At 40.3% G+C, this 21,417-nt stretch overlaps 2 protein-coding genes across 3 annotated transcripts; both read left to right on the forward strand.

Annotated features, from left to right (window-relative positions):
- The first annotated feature begins 337 nt into the window (after window positions 1–337).
- On the forward strand, window positions 338–15,063 carry oafa (OAF homolog a (Drosophila)). The gene is made up of 4 exons (XM_044355072.1): window positions 338–1,138; window positions 11,916–12,050; window positions 12,163–12,343; window positions 13,094–15,063. The coding sequence occupies exons 1-4, from the start codon at window positions 908–910 to the stop codon at window positions 13,366–13,368; spliced, it is 822 nt and encodes a 273-aa protein (XP_044211007.1). The 5' UTR covers window positions 338–907; the 3' UTR covers window positions 13,369–15,063.
- A 485-nt stretch (window positions 15,064–15,548) lies between these two features.
- Window positions 15,549–20,838, forward strand: tlcd5a (TLC domain containing 5a). 2 transcript variants are annotated; one of them, XM_044355341.1, is made up of 3 exons: window positions 15,549–15,908; window positions 17,178–17,381; window positions 18,155–20,838. In XM_044355341.1, the coding sequence occupies exons 2-3, from the start codon at window positions 17,186–17,188 to the stop codon at window positions 18,685–18,687; spliced, it is 729 nt and encodes a 242-aa protein (XP_044211276.1). In that variant the 5' UTR covers window positions 15,549–15,908; window positions 17,178–17,185; the 3' UTR covers window positions 18,688–20,838. The 2 variants fall into 2 exon arrangements, with proteins under 2 accessions (XP_044211276.1, XP_044211278.1); XM_044355343.1 differs by having other exon boundaries at window positions 18,248–20,838.
- Window positions 20,839–21,417: the final 579 nt, after the last annotated feature.

Raw genomic sequence — 21,417 nt, forward strand, 5'->3', positions numbered from 1 at the left:
ACTTAGCAAAATATCTACTATGAGATAAATACATTTAATAAATGTTTTCCAAAGATGCTATTGTTTTTTTAACCATTGGATGTTGTTTTGCTTTTTCACCACCAGCAGTTGCAGATTATAGTTTGCCCAGCCTTTTATTTATCCCTACATGACACGAACAACATCCACAAAGCTATGATTTACAAATCCTAATAACACCTTTGTTATAATTGCAGGGGATATTATTAGTTCAGCCTACTTGCTGGAGTAGAGGGAGGATCACATGAGGCCTTTAGGGGGATGGGCAGCAGAGTTTTCAGAGGGTGATGTGTCTTTAAGAGTTTACTACCATCACTGCACTCACTCACACACACACAACAGAAAGTTTGGAGGCCAGGCGAGCAGTGGGACGCCGACGGATAGGAAGTGACGGGACTGCATGAATTGCAGAAGGAGAGAGAGAGAGAGAGAGAGAGAGAGAGAGAGAGAGAGAGAGAGAGAGAGAGAGAGAGAGAGAGAGAGAGAAAGACGGTAATATCAACAGAAAGCAGAATGAAAAGCAACGTGCGATCATCGGACTATTGGCTATAGTGCAGGAGAAACTGAACAGCGCATAATCTTATCAACAACGCTGGAGAGAGAGACTTTCAATGGAAGTGAACTCGGCTCCCAGAAGTGAAAAACAGTGATTTTTTACTAAGGGGGATTGCCGTTTCGGTGTAGTCTAATTTCCATGACCGTGTTTGTAATTCTGGAAAGTGCTGGCACACAGGGGACCATATGGAACAGCGACCTGTAAGCTATACCTTGAGTATGAAGGAAAAGACTTTCCGGAAAATCAAAGAGAAGAGTTAGGGGATATGAACGCAGACTTTTGGATTTCGCTTCGATTTTTTCCTCTGTCGGGTTCAGTTTTGCGTGTTTTGGGATGGTTGCGAGTTGCATCAGTGCGGCTTCAGGTCGGATACTGAGCCGTCTCTGCGCCCTGGTGCTGCTAGTCGCTCTGGGACTCGGTTCGGAGCTACGGGTCCGGGTCCGGCTCTCTGACGGATTGGTGACTGAGGAGGTTTTGGAGGCGGACAATGAAAGAGACTCGATATCACTCGAATTCAAGCAGGGAGATGGGACACTCATTACTTTTGTGGCGGACTTCAAACAGGTGAGAGGCGGTGCTGTTTACCGCTTAAACTAAAGGTTGTTGTGCCTTCATAGGAGGTTCTCCTGTCTCAGTCTGACACTCTGGTGGTATGAGAGTAGGTAGATGTGGTTAGTAAAGTCTAAAATTACTGTATATTCATAAAATGTACAAAGTGATGGCTAGGGCCAACCACTGGTCCCTGAGGGGTCCCTAGGAGGTCCCCAAGTAAAACAATGAAAAGTGTGTTATTGTATTAAATAACTGTATACAGAATTCATACTAGGGAGGTAAACATAGACAGTTAATTTAATGTGAATAGCCATTCTTTATGATCTTCAGATTACTCAAATCCATACTTACACTATTTCTTGTTTTACTTTGGGACCTCCTAGATACCTCTCAGGAACTACTGGTGAGCTCCAACCTTCACTTTGGGAGAACCTTATTTGATTTAGACTATATTTGACCTATTTTAGCTATTTGGGGCCCCAGGACAAAAACTGATCAAACAATGTTTTGTCAATAGCCTATTTAACATGACCAGAAACCCCTGCTTTAACAAATCCAGGTCATTTACTTAGTGGTGAGGTCAGTAGCCCACAAACAAGCTGTGATAGTTGGGAGTGAATGTTGCCTTGATACCTTTTTGACCAAATTTACTGTTGGTATTATCTATCTTTAAATCTAGAGCCCATCAGGGCTGAAATCTGGGAATCACAATGGCCTCTTTTCTTCAAGCTAAATGATTACCCCTAGGCAAGGATGGAGCATCACAAATCTGGAGCTTAAAGGAAAACATCCTAAAACGCCCAAACCCCCTGGAGCAAATACTATAACTCACACATAAACCCAAGTCAAACTTAGAGTTTCATTCATCTTTTTCCATCTCGGCGGGAGTCTCACAGAGGTCAAGGCAGCTGCTGTAACTTAGATGGTGATGCCCACAGACCCCAACAGCCTTAAAACCCCTGCTGCTCATGGGGGTCCAGCCCAGAGCTCATCATCAGCGGCCATATTTAGCATTCTTCTAAAAGTAGATGAGCATATCAAGTGTCCCTCCCCGACCAGTATTACATTCATGATTTTTTTGGAAAGATGACACTGTTTTACTTTTGACAATGACTACTCAGAGACACATAAATGTCAGTCCTGGAAGGAAAACTACAACTGCTGAGCGTAAGGGAGGGACTCACAGAGGCGCACAGAGCAAAGGCATGTGTCTGTGATGGTTGCTGTCACACAGAAGCTGACAGGCTGGCGAGATGTGAAGGGGGAGATTTACCAGGATTAAGTGGGCATGTCTGACCTTTTTGATCTGCACGTCTGGTTCACTAACCAAAACAGCTAATTTAGAGTTGAAAGAGAAGAGGCCGTCACCCCCAATCATTGGTGACACACCAATATAAAGAGACATACACTGATCTCTGAGCAGGGAAGCCATCGCTTGGTTGTGCAGGCGCCCCGTCTTGTTACATCCTTTCATGCATGCACACACACTTACATATGCACATATGGTTTTGTTTATTTGTATAAAGCCAGCAGAACCTCTTAGATCACTTTACTTTTCCGCTGCCTGATTTATCTGTTCCAGTTGTAGGTCGGCCTCCACATCCCCCCTCTTTCTGTTTCTCTTTCTCCCTCAGTCCCACTCTTCTGTCTCTTGCTCTCTTCTTCCTGCTCTCTCTCTCCTCCATGTGGTTTTTATTCAGCTCTTGTTGCAGTATCTCCAAGATTTATGGAAAGTTGGATGAGCTGTCACTTCCAGCTGCCATGAATATACAGTCCAGATGAACGCATGTGGGAAGAAGATCCACATGCAGTGATATTGAGCACAAGAGAGTAACAATGACCTATACAGCCAAAGGTGGATTTGAACTATGCAAGTTTAAGTTCTCTTTTGAAGCATTTACGCTTGTTACTTTACTCTTGCGATTTACTTCTATCAGATTTTATAGTATGTTTGATTCATGGAAGATTGAGAAAAAACATCAGCTCTTTACAAAGACTAGGACCATTTCAAAAAGAACTCTTTATGAATGACCAACAGAGCAGCCGTCCTGCTTTCTTTCTTTCAGCTGCTTCCTGAATATGTGGCAAAAATGTGATGCTAAATGTTATAGCCATTAGACACTGGCAGAGTATCCCGCTGGATGGGAGAGGAAAGCTTAGTCGACATTATCCAAGCAGTGAATCACTGTGATTTCAGGAGGGTTACATGTGCTCTTTAGGCATGTAGACATATGGAAAAGGTGATGTGGTTTAGCTTGCTCATGATACAACCGTGTCATGTTGAGTAAACCTCAACATGTATGACATTTTCTATTGAATTGAAACCTCTGGAGGACTGTGATATTATCTTCTTTATGAAATATAGGCATCATGGGAGAGAGTTAATCATCTCGTATTTTTTGTCTGTAGTAGTGTTTATAGGTTTCGTAATTTGCTCAGAACTTGAATCCAGATTTTTTACACTATAGAAGAGGGACATCATTCAAGTGATTTCACAATTTCATCCAAGTCAGGTGTCAAAGTATTCTCAAATTATTTACAACCGAGCCTATTCTAAATTATGTCAAATTGCAGCAATCTGTCAAATAATATCCTGATGACATGCTCAATGTCGGTGTACAGTTTTGCAACATGAGTCGAATCTGAACACAGATGTGCCGTTGTGCAGACCTTTTTTTTCCTTCAGCAAGCTCTGTAAAAATTAATAGTCTAACACAGTCTAAGACCTTGAGCTGAACATAAACCATGTCTTGGAAATTAATCCAAAGGAAATGTCTCACATATCTGAAAGGCTGTTTAAGGTCTTTCCAGATGTAAGAACTTTGTCAGAAGAGCTAATCAGTCTGTATGTCTTTTCATGTGCAACTTGTGGGTTTGATCAATGTTGGAATGTGAGCAACTCGGCTGAGTTAACACTTGAGGAAATTTTAATTTGTGGGATAAAATGATCTACATAAACAAATCTGCAAAGAGATATACATTTTTAAAGAAAAATGTACCAATACCATCTAATGCAGTTTAATCATTTGACCTCACTGAAATGCCAACGTAATGGTAAAGTGCTTAAACGTCTTTGGAGATACATAAGCCACTTAAGCCAGCAGCTTTATAAGTGATCACATGACAATCAAAAAGCTCCATTATCGCCTCCACAATACCACATAAGACCAGTCATTTTCAAATGTATCCTCTTTGGAGAGAAATATTCTGGAAAATACCCAGAACAGAGAAAAAAAAGCATTTGTTAATGTATCCATATCAGCGTTGACATGGAATGAGGGACTCCATGCTGTGCCGATGGGTCAAGGGAGCAACAGATGTTGGAAGCCACTTGACGCTCAATCTCACACTATCATGTTAAATGGATCTGGATTTTTGCAAACAATGGCACCACAGTGTGAATGAGCATGTTAGTTGTTTTGTTAATTCTTATTTCATTTCAGCCATATAAACTAGATTTTGTTCCAGCCAGGAGCTGTTTTGCCCTCAGGTTAGTCCTGTTTACATCCTGGTTGTCTTCAAAGCACAGAGGCTTCATGGATACGCCCAACAGCAAGCTTGCTGTAAGAATGAACTGAAGATTCTTCACACACCCTCATGTACTATGTAAAAAGCAAAATGAAAGTTGGGGGTTGTGAGGCAGGTTTTGCCTTTCTGTGTGCCCTCCCTTTGGGATACTGTACAGTATCTGTGACCCATTTTGGCAGATGTCCATTCTCGGGTATCTCTTAGCTTTCACATACTGTATCTCTCATTAAAATTGTTTAAATGGATTTGGCCTGTATTAACACTTGTGTGTGTGTGTGTGTGGGGGGGGCTTTCTGGCAATCCACAGTACTTTTTTGTTTGTGGGAAACATCAGTGTTTGCCAAGAGAAGCAACTGTGGGTTGTTTTTCCTTGATTTCAGGAACTCTACATCATTTGCAAGTCAGTGCAGTACAGTCATCGCTTTTTATGTGTCACTTTTTTTTCTCTCTTTTGGCTGCCACACCTTGCCTCTCACTCAACCCTGAAACACCATCCCGCTTTGTCACTTGCACAAACTTGTAAAGACTTTTTTACAAGTACGTGTCACCTGTTCTATTAAATGTTGTTGTTTCAGACACAGTTGAAGGACATATTATAGGGGCACATGAGTCTCACCCTCTTCTGTTGTGAAAGGTCACAATGAGTCATCTGTGAGTCAGTGAGGTCATCCATCCACAAAATGTGACCAGACTCAGTGAAAATGAAACACAACTCCAAATTGACATAAGCTTTCCATGAATAAGCATCCTCAACCCCAATAAATGCTCAGATATTTTAGCTTTGCTTACGCTGAGCAGTACCTTGGAAGACCTCTACGCCTACTCCATTTCCATCTTCATGATGTGGCTCCTCTTCATGTGGGAGAGATAAACTCCACATAACAGCATAATAAAAACAGATGTGTGATTCACAGGAGTTGCAGATACTCTTGTCTAGAAAGTAATCTCTGTTTGAGATTACTCCAGACACGTTACTTAGAATTTGAATACAGCAAGATCCTGTGAGGTCATTCTGGGATGAAAAACATTTTGGTCCCCATTATGTCCCCTCTGTTTCTTCTCTTCTTGCATCTTTCATTGCAATGTGTGCAAGCTGCGGCCCTTTTCAGAGATGAACTCACACATGTAGGTCTTTCTCCTAACTACCCTTTGTTCACTGCTGACTCCGAGTCTCAGGAAAATAGCTTCTTCTATGGCCTTGTTGTGGCCCTTCAAGGCCCACATGGGCCTCTTTTGGCCTCTCATGGCCCCTCGGCCCCTGTTGATGTCTTTATCCTTTATCCTCCTCCTACCAGCAGGCCAGATGTTCATCTGTAATGCTTCTGATAAAGTAAAAAGCCTCCCTTTCCCACAGTCTCTCATAGGCACACAGCGAGAACAGCCCGAGCTGAGCAAGACAGTTATCATCCACATTATTAGATTTTTGTCCGATGGGCAAGGGCAGTGGACAGCATGGCGCTGCAGTATGCAGTAACAACCTTTGATGGACTAGGAGGCTGTCATTGTGGCTTGCAGTGTGCATAGTTGTGATCATTCGTGTCTACCTCAGAGGTTTTAAGATTGCAGTTGGCAACAAAAAAGCTAACGAAAGGGTTTACTCTGCCAAAAGTTCTGTTCTGTCCTCCACACAGTGTCATTAAATGTCCTTTTGTCAAATTCATGGATGTGTCTGCCTTTTGGCTAGCTCACCCTGGCTAGTTTCAAATGAATTTATTTGATGTGTTAGACTTTATTGTGCTACCTTTGTGACATTTCAGTCAGTTTTAGTGCTAAATAGCCATACCTGTATATCACTCTTTTTCTTGTCAAATAAACTGCTCTTTTTGTCACTTTTCTAGTTCGAAAAAAGAATTTCTGTAGAAGTTCTGAAAAAGAGCAAAGAAAGGTTCAAAAGAAAAGTCATGAAAATAACCTTCACTGTTGTAAAAACTAGAATTAAGCTGCTGGGTTTCTCTGTAAAAAGAACATTTGCAAGTAACATTTTCCAAATAGATTGATAAAATAAAAACTCAGTAGAGTAGAAACTTAACAGATCTCTCAAAACCGACACTGATCACATTCAAACATGTTTTTTTAATGACAGTTTAAATTAGTTGAATTTTGGTAGCCTGAAATTTTTATATTTACCCACTAGGCTTTGTTAAAGACAACTTTAACAACAAACCTTATTCAAATACCTGCATTTACAAACAAATAATCATGATATTTTTAGTTTAAATCATGCTATTATTTTTGAATCCCTAGCCATAAGATAGCTGTTTGTGTGTCCATTGCAACAGGATATGAAAGCTGTGGGACAACAGTTAGAGGCTGAATAGGACTGTAGCCATCTCTATTGTTTATGCCTTATCTATCTGCCTCATTTCCTTCCCTGTTAGCACTCACTGTTTGTCTCCCTCTCATTTCCTGAATGCGAAGTCTCCATAAACAGTTTTGGGTGTCTGGATAATTGTATCCAGATTGTGTGTGAATGAATAGTTCCCTCGTTGTGGCCCTGTGCATATTTTGCACAGGTTTTGAGGCTTTTACAGATTAACTTAGAGGCTGTTGTTGGAGTATTTATGGTTGTATTTGGAGCACTTTGGGTTGCTCTGTGCAGGATAAGGTGCTAAATAAATAAATTTGCCTCGCCTTTGCCTTGTATTTCTGAATTCATGTGCAACATTTAAATATTAACACTCCAGCAGTTTGAAAAGTAAGTTACCCTCCATTGTATTCAAGAGAATAGCCAAGATGAACACCTTTCTTTCCGTGGCCTCCAGTGTTTTTATTGTCCATTCACTGCCAGTGTTTACTAATTGGTTCACTCTTTGGACAGCCAGGTGTGACCAGCCCCAAATGTGACTCCGCATTCCTGCCTTTGGAGCCTCTGTAATTAGCTTCAACTCAAGCATTTCTTAACGCAGCGGCTTTTCTCCCGCTCCTTTTGTCTGTGTGAGTCTGTCTTACCCTCTCTCCCTCTGTCTCCCAACATGATCTTTAATCCCTGCTCTACACCTGTGCTTTTTGACTGGGCTGCCCTCGTGCACCAACGCAAATATCTTCCCCATCACCAAACATAGTAAATCCTTATGTTGTTTTTAAAGGAGAATCAGAGCCATTTAGGTAGGTTGGGAGTCTTAAAAGTAAAAACAACATTTCATCACTTATGTTTCTACAAATAGAAGCCAAATAGGCTTTGTGATCCCGAAGCTGTGGGCTTTTATATTTCACTTGTAGACTAGCGTTACTATGCCAACTCGGCCCCCTAAAAGAGAAATATTTCTAGTTGTGTAATATTTCAGGTACTTTTTGGTTTCAGCACTGAACACTTGATTTAAAAAAAAAAAAAAATTTCAGACCCAGTCAAATAACCACATAGTCGCACAATGATCCCAAATGACTCATCCGAGCGTGGCTGACCAGCAGTCCTCCCCAGCCAGCCATCAGCCTTATCAACAGACAGGGTCTTAGAGGGGATTGGAAAACCGGAAGAACCTCCTGCACAGGGGATAGCTACTGCCCCACTGTTTGTGTTTGTGTGTGTATGTGCGTGCATTTGTGTGTGTTTGAATGTCCATCCATGCATGCAAGTGTGAGTTGGCACAGTTAGAATAGCATCAAAAGTGAGATGTAAATGTCTGGCAGTAGTCATTTCAACTGGAGCATTTAAACTGCTCCTAGCTACAGAACATTCATAGAAAATAACAGTATTTTTTATTTTAGTATAGGCCTTGATACAGCTCTCATTTTCACAGCTAGTAAACCGAGTATATACTCTGTGAAAAGAGCGTATTTGGCTAGCTGGGTTATTACTACAGTGACGGAGACTGTTCACTGTAAATGGCACCCTTTAAGTGTCTGAATAGGCTTTTGTGCAACTCTTAAATAATCTGGCCCACCAAAGGTAACCACCAATGAAACACACCCCCACCTCTCGCCTGTTTAACAGGTCTTAGTATGACCCACTAGTCAGGTTGCATGAATACAGACTTGTGTTTGGCTGTTGGCCAGTGGTAGTTTGTCCGCAAATGGACTAAGTCCCGGGTGTCAGGGAGCAATGCTGAGGAATCTGTACTTGTGTTGATTATTTATAGCTGTGCTGACATTTACACTGCTCTGGTGGGGAAAAACTCAAGGCTACCCTGTCCTTTGATTATATTATTACCAGTCTTTTTCAAGACTGGGAAATGTCATTCTTTTAATTCTTAATGTCCGTGCCTGGTGATTTTCTCTAAATGTTGGTCTGCAAACCTTTAATTTCATGTATGTTTGTGGAAATGCACATTTAGAGGGTGACTCATGTTCCTGGTATAGGCTTCACTTCTTTAAGGAGTAGCTGGGAACTCAAATGGCCTTGCTCTTCATTTTCAAGCTGCAGCAGGCTCACTTGGCCAAGATGTTCTAAATTTTAATGTGTTATTTTCCCTCTCAGATGTACAGTATTACCCAGCCTTAACTGTGTCTACTATTTAGTAATGTGGGGTATTTGAGAAGCATTCAACATAATTTTTTATAGATACCCATTACACAGAGGAAACAGTAATGTACCCCCACTGCAAACCCACACAAACTTGGCACCTGCTTCTATCATATTTCCTCATACATCCACAGTTTGCATAATGCTCTGACTTAAAAAAAAAAAAAAAAACCACCACCAACCCACTAGGCAGATTTAAAAGAGATAACTGTTGTTTGATCAGTCAGTTCAGTACTCACTCTCTCCTGGTGTTTGGATATAGCCTTTCATCACAACTACAGGTGTTAAACTTCCTTTAATCAAACCAATGCACATTTCACTCTTTTGCTACTTTTATCATACTTATGAGTATGTCTGCACAAATGATTCAGTGTGCTTGTGCCAGTGCTGCTTTCAGGGAGGCAGAAGTGAGTCTAGTCCTGTCCAAACAAATAGTTGAATCCAAGAGCTTCTGTCTGGCTATTTACAGTGGAGATGATGTCATTGTTATTACTCTATTTGCTTTTAGAAGCTGTGCTGATTATTATCTCAGCAACACCTAAACCGCTAAGATATCAACACTCGTTATTACTGTTTAAAGGCCTCTATTAACCTTAATTTCCATTAACTGCAGGATGGAGACCCATCAGTTGCAGACAGAAATATTTTCAGTATTTACAGCCAGCAGTCGGTTAGTTTAACATGAAGTATATAATTGGGGAAACAGCTAGCCTGACTCTGTCCAAAGATAACAAAATCCGCCTACCAGCATATGTAAAACTCAACAATTGACACGTTATATATCGTTTTCTTAATCAAGGGGGAAAAAGGAAGCATAAAAATGGCAAGATATGGTTTTATGGGGCACTCCAGGAAGTGCTAGTTGTTGTTTTTTTGTTACCTCAGACAAAGGCAATTTAGCTGTTTCCAGACATAGCAGGGGTATCAATCTTCTCATCTAACTATCTGGAAGAAAGCATATTTCTGGATTTGTCAAATTATTCTTTTAATGTTTTCTATTGTGACACAAAGTTACATCAAAAAGTGTTGTTGCCACAGTAAGCACTGGTGCCCTCCTCTTGCCCTTTTGGCCTGAATCAAAACGCAAGGCAGCAGGAGTAGACAATCATTAATCTGGACACATAATGACACCAGAGGAGGAGGAGATCTCAGCGTCTACACTTAAGCGTTGAATAAGTTCCAAAGAAGCAGAGTTGGTGGAGCTACTCTGCTTCTCTGTAATTACCCAGAGAGCCCTGGGGCAAATCCATGTGGCTGACACGAATGCCTTCCCCCTTCTTTTGCTTTCCCTACACACACGTACGCACACAGTGTCCCAGCGTAGCGCCATGTGTCTGCAATATGGGAGGTCTTAAAGTCGTGGCCTCTGCGTCTCCCTACACTTGAGGGGAAATGGCACTCTTGCCCGTCTGTCTGTCGGCATTGTACTCCCTGCTCTTCACATCTCACTATGTTCACTATGATATACCCATGCCTCCTCCGCTCTTGACAGACTCTTTAATCATTCAGACTTTGTTCTTTTTGTTAAAAACTAAAGTGCCGGGTTATTATCACAGTGTGGGAACATCTGAGGTCTTTAGTTTCAAATGCCTGTTATTCTATGGTCCCTTTGAGTCCATATTTTCATACAACACCAAGCAGCACACAGAGATGTGTGAGGGGGTAAAATCTGAGGTTAATATCACATAAAGCCCATGAATCAATATTTGCTCAGTGATTTGCTTTCCAAAGGTCAAATAGTATCGCATGATTGTCTTGTGTAATACCCATGCTTGTATTGTACGCCTGCCAGAGACTCATTTCAGAGACAAAAGTGGCTCTCAAAATGAGGAACCAGTGATCATGCAAAGTGGTCTATGAAGACCTACAGAGCGTAAACACTTCTGAGGCAGGTTGTATTTCTTTCTTGCCAACATGTACAGTTTTGCATAAAGGAAGTAGGACCAAAGAGCTTAAGAAGAACTCAATGGGGTTATCTCTGGGCTGTTTATCTGTCCCAGAATCCCTTCTGCTCCGGGAGTACAAGCCCTGAAACTGCTTCTCCTCTGTAGCCTGTTTGCTTCAGACGGTTGTGTGAAAAGCGGAGGAGGGGTGTTTGGGACTGTGTGTGTCTGTCTTGAAGCTGAAGCCAAGAGAAGGGGGGCGGGGTGGGGGGGGGTGTCGGATGAATAGGAAGACAGGTCTGCTGGTCTCCTCTCCCCACTGCTGGAGCTTCCCATCATGCTTTGCATGCCCTCTCACAGAACTCTTTATGGCCTTGGGTTTGACGCCAGATTTCTCACACACTTGCCAACAGCAACAAGTTTTTTTTTGTGAATTCTCAGCTATCACCATTTTTCTACTTCTACAGTTCCACAAAACAGTGTGGTAAAATGTTTTTTACTTATACGGCATGTGAGGAACTCTGATAAGTCTATCAAGAAGCAGGCCCAAAGCCTTAATTTGACAGTACAAGTAACCAGAGCACGACTGGAGGAACATTTCACAGGCCTACAGATATTAAAAAGTATCAACACACTGTCAGATGAGGCTTTACGGGTGTAGTGAACATAAACCCCTCCTTACTTTTAGCAGACAGTTGTTTGAACATCTTTGAACTTTCACATATTGAATTACTTTGAGTGTCTGGAAAAGTGCTACATTAAGTACCAAAATGGAAAGAATATTTGTTCTAATCTGAATACGCCTGCACATATAAACAGTAAGTTATTATAACCAACCCTAACGCATCACTTCAATGTCCTCTGGGAATTGTCTGTTTATTCATTCAGGCAGTCATCTCTCATCCATTGTGTCTTGCAGGATGTGAAGATATTTCGAGCACTGATCCTGGGCGAGCTGGAAAGAGGGCAGAACCAGTACCAGGCCCTGTGTTTCATCTCTCGCCTCAACCGCAATGAGATCATCCCCAGTGAGTCAATGGCTCGTCTCAGGCAGGTATGAAACGCAGTGTTCATGTGTTGTACAATGAACTTTTTTCATTCAAGAAAAATGAAATATTTATATGACTGAAAGGATCTGAACACTGATTATTGTACTGTCTGCTCAGAAAAATCCTCAGGCCATTCGCTTGGCGGAGGAGCGGAGAGGGCTGGAGCAGCTGACAATGAGTGCTGCGGTCAATCTGAGTCGGGCCTGGCAACTCAGCTCCCACATCCACAACATGTGCAGCGAGGCTCACGAGGCCATCTACACCAGAGAAGCTGATGTCAAACACTGGCTGGACAAAGGTCAGTGGTCACCTTATCTTTGTTTATCATTGAAACTGGCATTTCACGTTTGGTTGGTGGTTTGAGCAAAACATCTGTCTGTCCCCCCCGTCCCTCCTGATTGTCTCTGTATTCTCTATATCTCTGTACTGACATGCTTTTATCTCCCTAACACTATCTATCATCCCTGTTTATTATCAGCCAAACACTTCTTTCCACTTAATTTTAGTGATATAACTCCCTCTAGTTTTTGTTAATAAGGCTCTATCGCTAGTAAAGCTATCTGCTTCCCTCCTTATCTTACATTCTGTAGAAATGTTCTATTTTTGCCTTGAAAAAATCATTGAAAAAATCCTCACCCTAAATTGAACAACATATCATTATTTCTATTAACTATTTGCAAAGCGACCCAGTATCTTAATAGCAATGAAGTCCAAATTATCTGGGCCGAGGAGAATGTATATGACAGCACTATTGTCCCCTGACAGCACTGTTACAGAGGAAACAATGTTGATGGTCATGGTTCAGCGAGCACTCTGCACCATTATCAGCAGAGGCAATCACAGTAGCATCTCCTTTGCATAACAAAGCTCCCCTTTTACTGCACAGTCTCCCCTCTTTTTAGCCACTTTGTTTGCCCTCTCCAGTTCAATACAGTATGTAATTGAGCAAAATCAGAAAGAGAATGATTCACACAACCGTAGATATCTGGCTTTTGTTTTTAATACCACATGCTCTGATAATAATGCTCCTCCTCTGTCTTTGTTATAGGTGTGGATGGGTCCATATTTGAGGTCTTGCCCCAAACAACAGAGGTGCCCAGCTTTCAGGCCTGTCACTCTACTAAGGACTTGTGGCAGCCATGTCTCTGCACATACAGCCTGCGTCTGGAGTGGTACCCGTGTCTGCTGAAGTACTGCCGCAGCCGGGACACCACGGGCAAAAGCTCCACCTACAAGTGTGGCATAAAGAGCTGCAGCAAGGGCTACCATTTCACCTACTACGTTCCCCAAAAACAGCTCTGCCTATGGGACGAGGAGACCTAACATTTTGTTCTGGAAGATTAAGAAAAGAGAAACAGATTTTATTCCCAGCCAAGCCAGGGCTTCTCCACCCATGCTACTCAAAGTAAACACAGTAATACCGGACCTCGGTTTATTTGATGTTAAATGAAGCTGTCTCAGGTGGGGAGTGGTGAGACCCAGATGTTTAAGCTGAAACAGAAATGATTTCAGATTCCAAATGAGACCAAAACCTTTATGGAAGGAGAGATGCAGCATGTCAGTATAAGAGGACTCACTAACTTTAAGCCTTTTCTGGGAAAATGACATATCACTGTCAGTTATAATGTGACTTTGCCAAGAAGTCGTCACTTTTGTGCCTTTTTATTTGGGAAAAATTATTGGAGCAGGTGACAGATGCCAACAACAATAACCTCTCATGAAAGCTACGTTATGCACAAAGCTGGACAGTGCATTTGTGGTCAGTCAGACACCAGCAGGGGAACAACAGTTCCACTTTGATCAAACATTGTATAAACACAATCTTCCATCCTGGTGAAGGAAAATTTGGATGGTGGATTTATCTTTCTTTATCAAGCTCTGTGAAAAAACTGTTTATAGCCAGCTAATGTCCTGTTTATAACAATTTATGCTGGCTGACAAAGAAAATGCTTCTCCAATGCTGGCTTTATTTATTTTGGTTGCAAAGTGAAATTATGGAGGACTATTTTTGTGTCTTTTTGTTAAAAAATAACCTCATGAGACTTTTCTTTTCTTTTTGCATAAACAAGCTCTTAAAGTCACATGTCTAAACCACATCTCTTCAATAACAAGAAGCATTCAAACACATCTCAAAACATTTTAACCTCTAGCTTGTCTGTTTCTAGTTTTCGTGACTGTACAGAGAGTGTGGATAAACAGGTCTATTATTCTCTTCAATAGGACAGTTTTAGCTCTGATTTACCCCATCATTCCCCATGGGGGGACACCTCATGCCCACATCTTGCATTCTCAGTCTGTATGAAAGTGTCAAATAAACCAAAGTCAAAGGAAATGCTGTCAAAAGAAGGGTGTAAAGTTTCAGTTTCTAGAAACGGGCTCTTCAGTTTGGTGTTTTTCCATGTTAGGATCCGCTTAAAAGTGCAGTGTGACCTTTTTAATAATCTATACTGCCATCTTCTGGTTGCTCGGATTTTCATTGTTTCACTTTCCTGCTAACAGTTGTATCCCAGTGCCAGAATTCTGGATTTTGGTTTCTGTTTTTTCTCTTCATGTCAACAGTTAAATGTTTATAATTTATGCATCTCAAATCCCTGATCACTTATGTGTAATTCAAGGAGCACTTCTTGAACTTGTGGGACCAAATTTCATTTTGTCTGTCTGAATGTTCTTTAGAGTGATAAGTTGAAGTATGATTTTTAGTTTGTCTTACTGCCATCTTCATTTCAGTCTTCAGTGCCATATCATTTTATGTTTTCTGTGTCCTGCTAACTAAAGAACCAAATAAGTGAAACGTTTCTATTTGTGGCCTTCTCTGGTGATCAAGTGCCTTAACATTTCCACTGATATCTTTGCTATGTTAATTGTAGATTAAGTTGTTAAACATATTTTTTCTATGAAAGAGTTTTAAATATGCTGTAAAAAGTTGCCATAAGGAGAAAATGAAGCAATTAGGTAATGTACCAGTTAAGAGTTGTGTTTTACATGAATTGTTTCAATAAAGTTTTTCTTTGCACTGCACATACAAATTGAACTCATTGTTTTAAAGTATTTGTGGACAGATTATGTTATTAGACAGTATGTAGACGACAACAAAGGTCCTTGGCTGCACTCGAAACTGGTGACATTGCAACTGCTTGGGCGGCTTACACTCTTCAGCCAACAGGACGCACCCTGATGATTGATTCTAATGATAATGTGATGCTTCATCATGTCCATGTGGAAACTATTTTTAAAAATGTCGTGGAAGATTATGCGCAGTGACAGCTGGAGGTGGGACTGAATGCCTTACAGGAGGAAACTTTGTCACCAGGGTTTGAGGCCAGGTTTTGCAGGTAAAAGATGCTCTCTGCAACCACATAGTCATTGCAGCCCCCTGTTGCATGTCATAACATGAGTATACTATCTAATTCTTCCATTTTGTCCCCCTACTGGAGGGGAATTTGTCTTGTAATGTCTGTTATTGACCACAAGGTGTCGCCACCGTTCATGAAAGATGAGGCATCCTCCCATCGCAGTTGGAAGACAACTAGAAGGATGGAGACATGATGATTCTTCTTGTTAAATATTTAATAAGCCTGCCATAATCTGTAAGCTACAGTATATTATAGGGAAATACAAACAGGGCACAGTTCTTGTTGATACTACTAGTTGCCAGGTTAGCATATACAGCGAGTAAATAGGTGGAAGGAGAGTTGAGGGATGCTGAGGGAGCCGGCTGACGCTCAGATAAAGGACAACAAATAGCAGCCAGCGTGTCTGCAAACAAACCTTTGACAGCTTCCTCCTGAAACAGACGACATCATCATACGACACAAAATACCCAGGGTGTAAAACGAAGACTCAGCCACATGTGCACCATCGAGGTAACGATGTTTTTCTGAATTTGTGAGCGTGTTTACTGTCTCGTTATTAGGAAAACGGTGTGTTAGCTGGCCCTATAACGTTAGCTTGCTACTCGTTAGCTTGCTATCTGATCCATTTAATCATCCTGCTGTGAGAGCATCTTCTTTAAATGAGCCTAAGCATCCATGAAATAATGTAGCAAGGGAATGTAAACATTAATCCGGCAAGTTGTCAACTTCTTTTCCCTCGTTTCATCTTATAAGGTTCCCTGGACACGTAATTAAACTGTAGTAAACGTGACGTTACTCCTTAGTTTAAAAACTACTGAACCATCCTTCATGATCTCACTCAGAAAGCATTTAACAGCTTTTTGGTAATATAACTTTATTTAACCAGAAAAAGGCCCAGGTTTAAATACAAATCCCCATAAAACATACAAATTTAAACGTATAATGAATTACATACACATGCTGCTATATGAAGAAAACAGTTTTGGAAATGTACTCAAAATTTTTGCACACATCTTGTGTGTCTTACAGGGTATCCATATTTTGCTTAAGCTTATTTCTCTTGATTTTTTTTTTGTCTTCTTATCCCAGTGTTCCATGTTGGACTGGTTTTGTGTTTTTTTTATTTTGGTTTTCTTCTTTTCTTTTTTCTTGTTTTCAAAATCAAATCAGACCAGGGCTTCAGCTCATCATACTGTCATCACATCCATGTTACCATGCAACTGTTCATTCCTCTGCACAAAACAACTAAGTCAACAACATTTGTGAATTTCTAAACTGATTTTCGAAGGGCATGTCATTCGATAACAGTTCAAAAAGTCTTTTTCTCTCATGGGGATTGTCTGAGGCCCGGCACCCAGTGACCTCTCATCTAGTTTTGAAACTTGCTTCAAGTCTATGAGAATCAAGTGTACTTCTTGTTGCAGTCCAGTGAGAGTGGGCTCGTCCATCTGCACAGTCTCACCTCCTAGTACAAACGTCACAGCAGAGGAAGAGACGTCCCCCTCACCCCACCAGACCCTCAGCCGGCCAACTATAGTGCTATTATAGTTCAAGCAAAGGCTAATTGTTGTTCACTTACAAAGGGTTGCACAGTCTAAGTCTCAGGACGGTAATGCTGTCTCTTTCTACTGTAAGCGATATTGCAGAGCAAGCTGTGCCTCCATGCATTTTTACAGTGTAATGTGACTTAAAAGTTGGCTTGATGACTGCTGGCAAATAAGTTTTTGAAAGAAGCTGTAAGTTGGTCTTAGCTGTTTTTCTTGTCGGTTTTGCCCTTAGAAGAGAAGATGGCAGTGCTTGTGGTTTGTGCACTCCTGTGCCTGTCCGGCTGGGTCTCTCTCTACTTCATCCTGTGTAACATTAATGGGTCCCGGAGTTATGAGTGGAACTGTCGTCTTGTCACCCTATTTCACGGCATCCTGGCAGTCTGCATCACAGCATACATAGGCTATGTGGATGGACCCTGGCCTTTCACTTATCCAGGTAGGACATCCTCTGTCTGTAGATTAACTTATTAGAATTTAATTTGTTCATTTGTACTGTAAAGACATAGCCTAATAACAAATGATGAGGGCAGTCTGAGTGATTTAAAGAGTATGAGCTTCAGTGCTTCACAACATTATGTTGTAACTGCTACATCAGTAGCAACAACATCGAATCTGGAAACATTATTCAGTGCTGCAACTTACTTTTTGCTAATAATTTTCTCAATGAATCATTTGGTCTAGAAAATATCAGAAAGTGGTTAAAAAAATGCCCACCACATGTTCACTGAGCCCAAAGTGACATCTTCAAATGTCCTGTTTTGTCCAAACAACAGTCCAAAATCTAAAGATATTAGGTATCTATCATATAAGACAAAGAAAAGCAGATTGTCACAATTGAGAAGCTGAAACTAGGTGTTTTTCATTTTTGTTTGAAAAATGATAACTAGGCTAATTCATCATCAGAATAGTTTCTGATTAAGTTCCTGTCAATCGACTAACCAATTAACTGACTACTTGTTTCTTAGCATGTTGTTGAGATAGTTTGGTGTTACTTGAAACAGCTGTAAACATGCACATTGCGGGGACTAAATCGTTTTACCTTTCCTGTCTTAATTATGTATTGAATAAGTTCCTGATGAGAAATTTGTTTCTACACATTTTTATGCTCCATTCAAGGTGATGACAGTGTTCATCACAGTGATTGCATGTTTTTTTTGGCTTGTATTTCAAAAATGTGCTAACTAAAAACTGTCTGTTTGTGGATGCAAGGTACTAAGAACACCCCTCTGCAGATAAGTGCCATGGTGGTGAGTCTGGGCTACTTCATTTTTGATATGGGCTGGTGTGTGTACTTCCGCACAGAAGGACCCGTTATGTTGGCCCACCACACGATGAGCATCCTGGGAATCCTGCTGACCCTGTGGTTGGGGGAGTCTGGCATTGAGTCCTGTGCGGTACTCTTTGGCAGCGAAATCACCAACCCCCTCCTGCAGGCACGCTGGTTCCTCAAACAGACGGGACATTACGGGACACTTCTGGGGGACGTTGTGGACGTCCTGTTTGTGCTGCTGTTTGTGGTGATGCGAATCTTCGTGGGAGGCACAATGCTGTACTGTGAGCTGATCTCCCCAAGACCCAGATTCTTTATCAAGTGTGGGGGAGTGGCTATGTACGCTCTATCCTGGGTGTTCATGGTGGACATTGTTCGATTTGCCATTAGGAAGAGCAAGAGTTGGCACAAACAGCAGAGAGACCAGCAAGGGGCAGTAGCAGCTAATGGTCATGAAGGGAAGAAGGACTGATCGGCTTCTGTTTTTCTAAAGGAAATCAATTTACATTAAGTCTGTGTTTTTCACTTTGGAGAAAGTACATAGAAACTCAAGTTTTTGTATATTAAACTGAGATTTAAAAAGGGATATTATCGAGGAGTATCCTGTGATATGTGTCTAGAGGGTCCAACACCTGTGCATTTTGAAAAAAATTCATTTTTATGCAGATATTGCAGCTGAAGACATGTTAGATTGTTGTGTAAAAGGTGCGGAACAAACAACACAGACTAAGTTTATATCACTGAAAACCAAAGCACTTTCTATAAACACATGAACAGATGTTGATTTCAGCTGCAGTGAACTGTGGCCTAGTGATATGTGGCGGTGCTTATCCAAAAGGAGGCTCACTATTAGGAAATAGACAGTTTACATGTACTGCCCATGGTACTTGTGAGTCATATCAAAAAGCTACTTTTGGTTTCTCATCTATCCTTGGGGTTTTTTGTTTTTTTTTTATTTTTGCGTATGTGAACCTTTGAGCAGATGTGAAAGGTATACTCAGGTAGATGAAATCATACCAGAAACTTGGGATGAATTCCAGAGAAATGTGCATTTTTGATTACTTTGTTGAATACACTTTACCAGGTTTACCTGCTGTTTCAAATCCTATTCCAGAGCCTGCACAAAAGAGCACTTCTCTGACTCTGCATTTCTTTTAATTCCCTCATGTAAAGGGATACATGAGAAGGTCCTCTCTATTACATAGTCTTACTTTGGTCATAATAATATTTAGATATTTACATTAAGCTATGAATTGTTTTCAATGATGATGGTGAAATGGTGTCAGAATTAGAAATATAGATGGTATTTGAAGTTATTTAAAGTGTCACTGTATCTGTACTGTATTGTAAAAATTGACCTTCTTGGCTTAATCTTTGAGACAGAAGTCAGACAAAAGATCCACACTCTTTACAAATAGCTCCCTATTAATTTAATTTAATAGTGCAATGTTCCAGTCTCACAAAGATTGACTTGACAAATTAAATATATTTAATATTTTTATGCAGATCTTTTGTCCGACTTCTGCTTTAGCTTGATTTTTTGATCCATCACCTGTAAACGTTTCTTTGGATGCACATGTTCTACACTCTGTCTTGATCTTTGACAAACATATCCTACTGTCAGCATTGAGCAGGTAGCCTTCTGACAGATGACGAGGTGAAAACCTGTGCTGCTGCGCACTTGAGTGCATTCACTTTTGTTTCTAGCTCTTAAAATGTTATGTTTCAATATTAAGTAAGTCTTAACCCAAGTCAGTGACACACACATACAACTAGGGCTGAGCAATGATTATCATTTAGTGACTTTGAGTAAAATCATATCGATATGATAAAATTATATTAAGTTACCGTTTTACAAAATTCTGTTATCCAATTAAATTATTCCAGATTGTGATTAAGAACTAACAAAAAATGTTATTTAATATTTGGATTTACATGTGTGAAGATTTTTATCTAAGTGAACATCAATTGTAGTATTTTGTGTGTGATTTTGAATACATTTGCCATATTAATTATGAGAAAAATATTCCTTTTAATATTATGATTTTTATGTCAACCATATCATCCAGACACAACACACAAGTGCAACATGGGATGAAGACAAGTGAATTGTTAAATGTAGAGAATGATAATGCTCAGCCCACACCATGACTGGATTGCTGACCAGCTTTCACCGTTGTGCTCAGACTTTATATCTGTGTTGTTGTTATTGTCTTGTATTTTATTTTTTAGTGCACACAAATTTACGCAGTAATGTGCTAAAACACCTGTCCTTCAATCGTTTGTGCATTTATGTTGTAAATGTTATGTGTTGCTCTCATCTACCTGTTTACCAAGCTGCTACTGTTAAGAGTCATGTGAGCATCACCTATATATCTACATACAGTATATCTACAAAGCAAAAATCAAACTGGCGTGTGCCTTAGTTATCTGAATGTACTGCCATTTTTGTTTGTATTTTTTCTTTTTTGTTTGTCTTTTGTCTTCTTCTGTACTGTAAATCCTATAGCTTAGATATAGGAGTAAAGAAGAACCATATTTACTTTTTGGTTTCATGATTTTAATACAGTCTTTAGCCTTTGTAATCCCTGTGTGAAATGAAATAAAAATGTGGTGGATTGTTTTTATGCTTCAGAATAAATTTTAAACAACGAATAAGTCATATTTGCATTAAATGCTGCAATTACTCAGCTGTATCATTAGACTGAGACTGAAGTTACCTCACATGTCCACATGATGGTGTCATATCAATTATATATGAATGATCAGTAAGGAAAGTAACATAAGTCATTTGAAAGTGCAGAAATAAATACGTTAGTAAAAACAACAAAAAAAACTTTTACAGCCTTGTCAACCGGAAATAGCATCACATTATAGTTTTAGTTGTGACCAGTGACCAGAGTAATATTTTAATTGAGTTCTAGGCTACATTAAAATTACTACAAAAGGCTTGTAGATTGCCATTACAGTTTTACTTCTTGCTGTTATTTTTAGCAGGAACGTCAACTGCTTAAAATGTGCTTTTGGTAGCACACAAAGTTTAATATACTGTATGACACTGTATGTTGATACATTGTGTGGTGTCAGCTTCCATAGGGGTACATAATTAGACAGGAATGCAATGCACAGCACTGTATAATAATCATGTAACAGGATACAAACAAACAAATTGACTAAAAGACAGTGGAGAAGAATAATCGCA

This window comes from Thunnus albacares, chromosome 6, assembly GCF_914725855.1.
Source record: "Thunnus albacares chromosome 6, fThuAlb1.1, whole genome shotgun sequence".
In the NCBI taxonomy this organism is placed as follows: Eukaryota; Metazoa; Chordata; class Actinopteri; order Scombriformes; family Scombridae; genus Thunnus; species Thunnus albacares.

What these genes read in the sequence shown, in the direction of transcription:
- oafa (XM_044355072.1), top strand. Translation starts at nt 908, where the DNA reads ATGGTTGCGAGTTGCATCAGTGCGGCTTCAGGTCGGATACTGAGCCGT. An exon ending in TTGTGGCGGACTTCAAACAG is followed by an intron (nt 1,139 to 11,915) that starts GTGAGAGGCGGT and finishes TGTGTCTTGCAG; the next exon opens with GATGTGAAGATATTTCGAGC. An exon ending in CAAACACTGGCTGGACAAAG is followed by an intron (nt 12,344 to 13,093) that starts GTCAGTGGTCAC and finishes TCTTTGTTATAG; the next exon opens with GTGTGGATGGGTCCATATTT.
- tlcd5a (XM_044355341.1), top strand. Translation starts at nt 17,186, where the DNA reads ATGGCAGTGCTTGTGGTTTGTGCACTCCTGTGCCTGTCCGGCTGGGTC. An exon ending in CTGGCCTTTCACTTATCCAG is followed by an intron (nt 17,382 to 18,154) that starts GTAGGACATCCT and finishes TGTGGATGCAAG; the next exon opens with GTACTAAGAACACCCCTCTG.